This window comes from Bos indicus x Bos taurus, chromosome 2 (assembly GCF_003369695.1).
Source record: "Bos indicus x Bos taurus breed Angus x Brahman F1 hybrid chromosome 2, Bos_hybrid_MaternalHap_v2.0, whole genome shotgun sequence".
In the NCBI taxonomy this organism is placed as follows: Eukaryota; Metazoa; Chordata; class Mammalia; order Artiodactyla; family Bovidae; genus Bos; species Bos indicus x Bos taurus.
In genome coordinates, this window is record NC_040077.1 from 62,335,948 (window position 1) to 62,345,070 (window position 9,123).

The 9,123-nt window shown below is 40.5% G+C and overlaps 1 protein-coding gene across 2 annotated transcripts in view; it reads right to left on the reverse strand.

The window, feature by feature from the left end:
* ACMSD (aminocarboxymuconate semialdehyde decarboxylase) overlaps nucleotides 1-8,310 on the reverse strand; it is a 63,432-nt gene extending 55,122 nt beyond the window's left edge. The window contains exon 1 of one of the 2 annotated variants that reach the window (XR_003514592.1): nucleotides 8,109-8,310. Coding sequence is in view for 1 of the 2 variants with exons in the window: in XM_027562032.1 (XP_027417833.1) it covers nucleotides 8,109-8,165 (57 nt within the window). In the remaining variant the exon portion in view is untranslated. The remainder of the gene's footprint in view (nucleotides 1-8,108) is intronic. The other variant, XM_027562032.1, reaches the window with a different exon arrangement.
* Nucleotides 8,311-9,123: the final 813 nt, after the last annotated feature.

Here is a 9,123-nt window from a genome sequence, read left to right on the forward strand (position 1 = left end):
AGAAGTGTGGAGTCTTAACCACTGGACCACCAGGGAAGTCCCTGCAATTTCTGAATAAGGATGAACATTAAAAAATATTTGCTTGTGTACCACCTAAAATCCTTTTCAGACCACTAGCAGTACAGGCTGGAAGCACCACTCTTTAGGGAATACCATCTTAGAACATTAACCCTGCTCTTCAAACTGTGGGATGCAATCCGTGAGTAGATCATGAAATCAATTCAGTAGTTAATAACCCAGATGTTCTGAAAACATGAAATAGTATGTGTAACAGACGCCACTGCTGTCCTACCCATATTCCTTCCCTGTAGTACTTCTGTGAACACCAGCCCTCTTTCAAGCAAAAGTGCTCACATTTTTTGGACAAGATTTTCCCTTTTGCCATTGTAGCCAACTTTGATTAACCAACCTCTAGAGGATCAGAAAGTGAACACTTTGACTTTTCACTTTCATGCATTGGAGAAGGAAATGGCAACCCACTCCAGTGTTCTTGCCTGGAGAATCCCAGGGACGGGGGAGCCTGGTGGGCTGCCGTCTATGGGGTCGCACAGAGTCGGACACGACTGAAGTGACTTAGCAGCAGCAGCAGCAGAGGATCAGAAATACTAGGAAATTAGTGACCCCTTTCTTGCCTGTCCCCCAGATCCCTCAGTCATGACCGAGGGCATTTGTATATAAACAGCATACACTGTTTTCTCAGCCCCTTGGGCAGGGTGGCTCTGAGGTGAGGCACACATTCTACACTTTGATGGGCTATGTTGCTTTCTCTGTCTCATCTCCCCACTCTACTGGTGTTTCCTGGGATCACCTCCAAAGTAAACTAACTGCATTTAAACCCTTATCTCAAGGTCGGCTTCTTGGAAAACTCAAGCTAAGATAGTAAAACAATGGAATATAATGAAATAGAATAGAATAAAGAAGGATACAATAGGATAGAATAGGATAAGATAGGATAGGATAGAATGCCTTCTATGCCTATTAATTTGGAAACTCTTATTTCCATTATGTATATGAATGTTTGTACTGAGTCACAATATGAAATATATTTTTTCTTGGGGGTCATGAATAAAAAAATCTGAAAGACTTCGCCTAAGAACATAGGTATATATGACTCATGTTAACAATAGTTTTTTTAAAATTTTATTTTATTTTTAAACTTTACAATATTGTATTGGTTTAGCCAAATATTGAAATGAATCCACCACAGGTATACATGTGTTCCCCCTCCTGAACCTTCCTCCCTTCTCTCTCCCCATACCATCCCTCTGGGTCGTCCCAGTGCACCAGTCCCAAGCATCCAGTATCGTGCATCAAACCTGGACTGGCGACTCGTTTCATACATGATATTATACATGTTTCAATGTCATTCTCCCAGATCTTCCCACCCTCTCCCTCTCCCTCTCCCACAGAGTCCATAAGACTGTTCTATACATCAGTGTCTCTTTTGCTGTCTCGTATACAGGGTTATTGTTACCATCTTTCTAAATTCCATATATATGCATTAGTATACTGTATTGGTGCTTTTCTTTCTGGCTTACTTCACTCTGTATAATAGGCTCCAGTTTCATCCACCTCATTAGAACTGATTTAAATGTATTCTTTTTAATGGCTGAGTAATACTCCATTGTGTGTATGTACCACAGCTTTCTTATCCATTCATCTGCTGATGGGCATCTAGGTTGCTTCCATGTCCTGGCTATTATAAACAGTGCTGCAATGAACATTGGGGTACACATGTTTCTTTCCCTTCTGGTTTCCTCAGTGTGTATGCCCAGCAGTGGGATTGCTGGATCATAAGGCAGTTCTATTTCCAGTTTTTTAAGGAATCTCCACACTGTTCTCCATAGTGGCTGTATTAGTTTGCATTCCCACCAACAGTGTAAGAGGGTTCCCTTTTCTCCACACCCTCTCCAGCATTTATTGCTTGTAGACTTTTGGATCGCAGCCATTCTGACTGGCGTGAAATGGTACCTCATAGTGGTTTTGATTTGCATTTCTCTGATAATGAGTGATATTGAGCATCTTTTCATGTGTTTGTTAGCCATCTGTATGTCTTCTTTGGAGAAATGTCTATTTAGTTCTTTGGCCATTTTTTGACTGGGTCATTTATTTTTCTGGAATTGAGCTGTAGGAGTTGCTTGTATATTTTTGAGATTAGTTGTTTGTCAGTTGCTTCATTTGCTATTATTTTCTCCCATTCTGAAGGCTGTCTTTTCACCTTGCTTATAGTTTCCTTTGATGTGCAGAAGCTTTTAAGTTTAATTAGGTCCCATTTGTTTATTTTTGCTTTTATTTCCAATATTCTGGGAGGTGGGTCATAGAGGATCCTGCTGTGATGTATGTCAGAGAGTGTTTTGCCTATGTTCTCCTCTAGGAGATTTATAGTTTCTGGTCTTACGTTGAGATCTTTAATCCATTTTGAGTTTATTTTTGTGTATAACAATAGGTTTTAAAATCTCATTCTGTGTGTTCATTCATTCATTCATTTCTCAAATCCTCATGGAGTCCCACCATGACCAGCCTTTCTAGGGCAGAGAAAAAAAAAAAGAAGGGAACACAGTCTTGAGAGGCCAACGCTGGGCTGGGCTGGGCAGATGACTGAAGAGCCTTATCATGTGTGAGACCTGCGGTGCCAGAGTGACACACAAGTTCCCTGGGAGCCTGGAGGAGCATGCTAACACACACCTGGGTCAGGCAGTGTCATGGGAGGGCGCCTGGAAAGGTAATCCGGGATTGGATTGGAGTATAACCTCCAGTGTTCAGTATTTCCATACTCTAAAGCAATGGTTCTAAAAGAGTGAGGTCAGAGGGAGGGCATAGAGGCCAGAGACCATGATGGAAAGGGCTTAGTAAACAGCTCCTGTCAGCAAAAATGGGTAGAGTTAATGAACTCCACAACGACTCCTAGCTTGCTGTGGTTGGATGAGAACAGGTGATGGCAGTTTGGTTCTTATGTCATGGTGCAGGGAGGTTGTGTAGAGGGAGCTAGGGTTTGACAGATCTCTTCCTTCCTGGCTTCCATCTCACCTCCAGACTGAGAGGGGAGGTCTGGGCTTAAAGCACAGAGGCATTCGTGTGTTCCTGAGTCTGTCCCTGGATTCTTCCCCAGTAGACTTCAGATTTGGCCAATTCTCTACCAACTTTATTCTACCTGGGTAGAAGGTCTGTTTTTGAATTTTAGCTCCAAATATTCACATTAGTTCTGGAAATCTATCTGCTGCTTCCCAAGTGACACAGGGGGACCTGGCTTAGTAGGCTGGGCGTGCAAGCGGCCCTGTCTGCCTTGGACCCCTTGCATGCCTCCTTCCTGCAGCCAGTTTCTCCTCTGTGGTGCATGCCCACCCTCTTCATGCATTCGGTCCCCTTGTGTTTTACTTCTCTCTTCCCCTGGATAAAGCTGCCCAGAATGTGTTGCAGGAAGGGCTTGAATGGCCTCAATCAGTTATGCTTTAGAGTAAACTTAAATACACTCTTGAACTGGAAGGTTGCCATTGAAAGCTTACTTTAATGTGAAAGAAAAGATTTTGTTTCCTTCTTTCTTTCCTTGCTTTTTCCCCTCCTTCCTCACTCTCTTACTTTTCTTTCACTCCCTGTGGAATGTTAACCCGTTAGTTCACAGGTGAGAGAAACTTTGCATTGGGGAAGGGCAGAGAGGCAGGCAGAGGCAGAATGGAGGGATCTTGTCACACATACAACACTCCTCTTACAAGATCCTTTACTTTCTTGGAGCAACTTACCATCTTGAAGTCACTGTTTTCTTAGGTGTAAAATGAGGCTAATGGGAGTCTTAGTGACATAAGGTTTTATGGGAAGTAACTGAAACAATTCAGAGAAAGCTGTCGACACCAGACCTGGCTTATAGAAGGGGGCTCATCGATGGTAACAGTGATAATGATGGTGACAGCGATAATGACGGTGACAGCGGTGATGGCAGCGGGAGGCAGAGGTGGTGGTGGTAGTCATGGCAGGCATGGCGGTACTGGAGGCTATGACGCAGCAGTGGCGATGGTTGTGGTAGTGAGTTTTCACAGTGGTGGCACCAATGATGATGATGGTGGTGGTGACAGGCAATAATGGCAGTGGGGGTGACGTGGTGGTGACAGCCTGTTCCGTTCTGAGGTTTTGAAATAAGGCACACCCTCCACTAAGGAGAGAAAGAAGGAGCCCTTTGTCACTCTGTGTTCCTCCCTTCCCTGTCTTGGAAAGCACTTGGAACACTTTGGAACACTTTATACTTCCCTTGAACTTTACAAAGGCCTAATCTACTTAGGGCAACTTTATCTGTTCCAAATCTGGGCTGCACACAATCCCCCAAGTCTCATCCTAGGTTGAAAGAGGCTAAAATTGAAATTTATGACCTTGGGAGTAGTTTTTGTCAGAGCAAATGACAAGGAGGCATTTACCATCTGAAAATGTTTGACTTTGAACAGTGTCCCATAGGCATTTATGGCCATGACAAATTAAAAAAAAATATTTAAAATTTAAGGAAATTCAGTTCTATATACAAGAATTGTGTTTCTGAAGTGACTAGGTATGAATCAGGGACTGATGAACTGAATGACACTTTTAATGTCTTGGGGACCTCACACTCTTGAGGTGAATAATGAATTTCCAGGTGATGAAACCAGATCTCTATTTTCTCAGAGGAGATGTTTAAAAGTCAAGTTTTGTCTGGGATTTTCTCTCCTAAAAACGTTACAGTGATTGAGTGCAATTGAATCATTACTAATGAAAGCAGATGTAAATATGTAATTTTTAAATAAAGGCCCCCTTAAAATTAAAAGCATCTTTGCAAGCCCTACTGTCAGGCACAGAGTAGGTGGGCAGTAAAGCCTTGCTGAAGGAAAAAGCTGAAATCTTGTTATCCTTCTTGTTGTTACAAATAATATCATTGTGAATCAACCCCACATAACTTTTACACAGGTTTCTTGGGCCAGAGTGTGGTTCCTGATTCATCAGGAACAATTTAATCAAGTGAGCCCTCCTGAATCTGCTCTCTCTCCACCTCGGATTCTACCCATCACCCCCGCCAAGGATCTTAACTCTAACTCTGACTACACTCATTATTAGCAAGTGAAAATGAAAAAAGTTCTCAAATCCCAGTCCTTTGTAATCATTGGTTAATCGTCAAGCCAAGCGTTTGATTCTGCTTTTCTATTTCTTCACTGACTAAGGAGGTCAAGGTATTTGAAGCGTGTCTATTAATATTTAACAAGAAAAGGCAGATTTGAAAAGAGATATCAGTGCTTCCAGAGGGGCTTCATCTTCTAAAATGAAACTAGGGCTGGCTTATTTTTTTCATTCTTTATTGGAAAGCTTGAAAAAATGCTAAGAAAAGATCAGAGATTGATGCTCTGAAATAACATTTTACCTACAAAAAACTATTTGAAGACAAAGAAAAGTCTGCTAGAACTGTTTAACTCTATGAACACCAAGGCATATCTGCTATACACTCATGTCACTTTAATATTCGTATAGACTGATGATATAGTTGATCATATAGACTGGAAATAGGGAGAGAGAAGGATCCCAGGACGATTTAGATGTATTGATCTCACTCTTCCCAGTTCAAAAATACAGAAACGGTTTTCTGCAAATTGTTTCATGACTAACTTGCCTACACTCCAATGGAAACACCTACCTCATAACAGATCACCTGCTGTGAGGAAGCCCTCAGTGATTTACGTGACTGTGGGGAATTGGGAAGGGGACTGGTGTCACGGGTGGCCTTGGAGGGGTAGGGCGCAGAGGGAAGCAGGGACATCCCACCCAGCAGTAATGCAGCCCTGGACCAGCTCTCTGAGGGTGGGTGGGTGTGGATGAAGAGCTATGGAGTGGCCGCCACAGCCCCATGAAGCTCTGGGATTCTAGGCTCATTTCTGAGTCTCAGTGACCTCATCTGTCCAGCCAGGTTAATGATAGAAATCCTATCTGCAATTCACAAGATTTTATGTGAATCAAATTACATGTCTCTGTTGCTCTCTGGAAGTGTAAGAGTATTATGATTATTATTATTACCACCACCATCATCATCACATATATCAGTTATCAAAACAAGAAGAGATTCACAGAGGACAGACTTGTAGTTGCCAAGGCAGGGGGTGGGGGGAGGTAGGGAAGGGAAGAATTGGGAGTTTGGGATTAGCAGATGTAAACTGTCATGTACAGGATGGATAAACAACAAGGTCCTACTGTATAGCTCAGGGAACTATATTCAGTATCCTGTGATAGACTATAATGGAAAAGAATATGAAAAAGCATATATATGTATAACTGAGTCACTGTACTGTAGAGAGGAGATTGATGTAACATTGTAAATCAACTATACTTCAGTAACTTTTTAAAAAGTGTATCAGTTATCTGCTTGCAGGCTGTGAGACTGCTAGATAAAATCCTGGTTTATGAGTATAGAATGCCCCATCAAGAGCCAGTGGAACTTGTGTGTGGCGAGCCTACAGCGCATGCATTTGTGGTTATAGCCTCTCCATGCTCTGCATCCTGGAGCTTCCGGAGCAGTTTTGGCAGTGCCTTCAGCACCTGGCATTAGGCGGGACACCTAGATATTTGCAGCTCTTGGTGGCCAGTTCTCTGCTGAAACTGGAGGCAGTCTTCTGGTGGGAGGCAAGTCATGGGAGGTGGGGTTATGACATGGGATACTAGGTAGAAAGTTTTCTCCCCTTAGCAAAAAGGAGGTACACTTTTAGGCTACTACAATTGTTCATCACTAACATTGTGAAGCGATGTCTACACTTTAATAATAAAATATAACGAGGACAACAGCATTCAGAACAGCAAGTTCCCATGTAGGCTCCTTTTGGAGGGGTTAGTTCAATAGGGTTGTTATTTAGTCACTAAGTCATGTCCAGCTCTTTTGCAACCCCATGGACTGTAGCCCTCCAGGCTCCTCTGTCCATGGGAGTTCCCAGGTGAGAATACTAGAGTGGGTTGCCATTTCCTTCTCCAGAGGATCTTCCTGACCCAGGCATTGAACCTGTATCTCCTGCATTGGCAAGCAAGTTCTTGACTGCTGAGCCCATAGGGTTGGTTCTTACCATTAACTGCAATAGGAAAACCTTTCAAACATGATTTAGCATCACTTGCGTTTTTTGATCTACAATGTCCACTATCCATCTTACCTAAAATACCAGTGGACAAAGAAACACTTAAGATGACCATTCTCCCAGGAGACAACCATGAGAAGAAAATAGTCTCTTCTGTCTGCACAATGAAACAGTGAAACCACATTTTAATTAGAGTTTGGGGTCATTCACTTTTCCTCACTCGGGATGAAAATAGATGAAACGTTAGGAGTCATCGAGAAGTCTGAATGGGTAAAATCTGATACTTAGCCTGAGTAAAACTCAAACCAATTTTAAATTTCTTTCATGTTCTCCACTTTCTTTTTTAGTATTCACTTATAAGTTTTTAATGGCAAAAGGAAATTGCCATCTTTTGAGAAACACAGAGAAAAGTCTTGAGAGGCATTCACTGTGCAAAGGTTTCATGTCATTTCTGCTAGTTTTTTTTTTCTTTATATTCCTACTCTCTAGTTCATAACAAGAATTTACAGCTTAGAAATCAAAAAGGAAAGGTTTTAGACAGTGTTTTAAAATAGATTTAAAAAAATTCTACAAAGCTATCATTTGGTGCTTCCAAAACTTATTTTCAACATCTTGGAAAGGAAATACGTTTTAGAAGTCCTGGGAACCGATCACATTTAGTTTTTAATAGTCTCTTACTTGAAACTGTAACTTTAAATTCTGTAAGTGGCACCTATCTTCCTAGCAGCTGAATATGTGACTTAAATGGAAGCAAAACTGCTTGACTTATATTGTCCAGAAGTTTTAAAGAATGCTTCATTTGAGGGGAAAAAGGATTTTTAAAGAACATTTACTTTTAAAATCAAGTTTCTTTCAAAGTAAATATGAAATCAGTTTAAAAAACTAGGAAATAAGAGCTACCAAATAACTTAAAAACTTCCTAAAGCAGAGAAATTTAACATCTAATTCCCAAAAGAAGACATCATTCTGTAATAGAGGCATTGAGAAACCCTAGAAATAATTCTAGGAGAAGCTTTAGAAATAATTCAGCAAATTAATCACCATTACCTTTTTTAGGTCTGGCCATTCTCTTGGTAAAATATGAGTGTGGATGTCAATCTTCATTGCCACAGGATCAGAGGAGATGCATATAAAGAAAGAAGTTTTGATATGAAGAGGTCTTCATGAAAACCATGGAGTTAATTGATTTACTTAGTCTCTTTACAGCTGCCACACCGCTCGGTATGCCTGCTTAACTGGTCTAGATCCACTGGAACTGCCTTCTTAAAGTCCACAGCTCTGTTTGTTTGTCTACTTGGCTTTGGGTCAACAACTCTTTGGTAATCAGGACTCAGGGCACAAAATTAAAAAAAAAAAAAAAAAACAACTACTAAAGCCTGTGAGGTCAAACATACTTACAGGCTGCTTTTGAGTACAGGAGATCTAAAACTGACTAATCTTTGTTTTTGAATATTTTAATTTTTATGAAGATATACATACTTAGAAATCAAGTATCAGAAAGCTTTTAAAGGAAACGAATAGATCCCTGACTCATCTGTTCTTATTCTTGGTTTCATTCCTTAGAAGAAACCAAGTAATGCTTTTGCTTTTTGTACCATAGTTACCTCCAGGTCTTTAAACCATACTTAGCAATTGTCTTGTTCATGATAATCTAGGATGTTGCAAAGTTGTGAAGGAAGTTTCATCTTTACTTTTTTTTAATACTTGATTAGTCAATATTGATATGTTTTTATTAACTAAAATCCATAGTTTACATTAGGGTCCAGTCCTTGAGTTGTGTATTATGTAGGATTTTGTTTAGCTTTTTATATTTTATTGGAGTATAGCCAATATAATTTACTTTTAAATCATAGAAAGAACTTCATACTTTGTATATGTAATTTCCTCCATTGCTTTTTTTTCATTTTTTAAAAAAATTTATTTGGTCACACCTTGTAGCATGTGGGATATTAGTTCCCCAACCAGGGATTGAACCCACATCCTTTGCATTGGAAGATGGAGTTTAACCACTGGGCCACCAGAGTAGTCCTCTTTTATATATTCATTCATTCATTTAACAAAT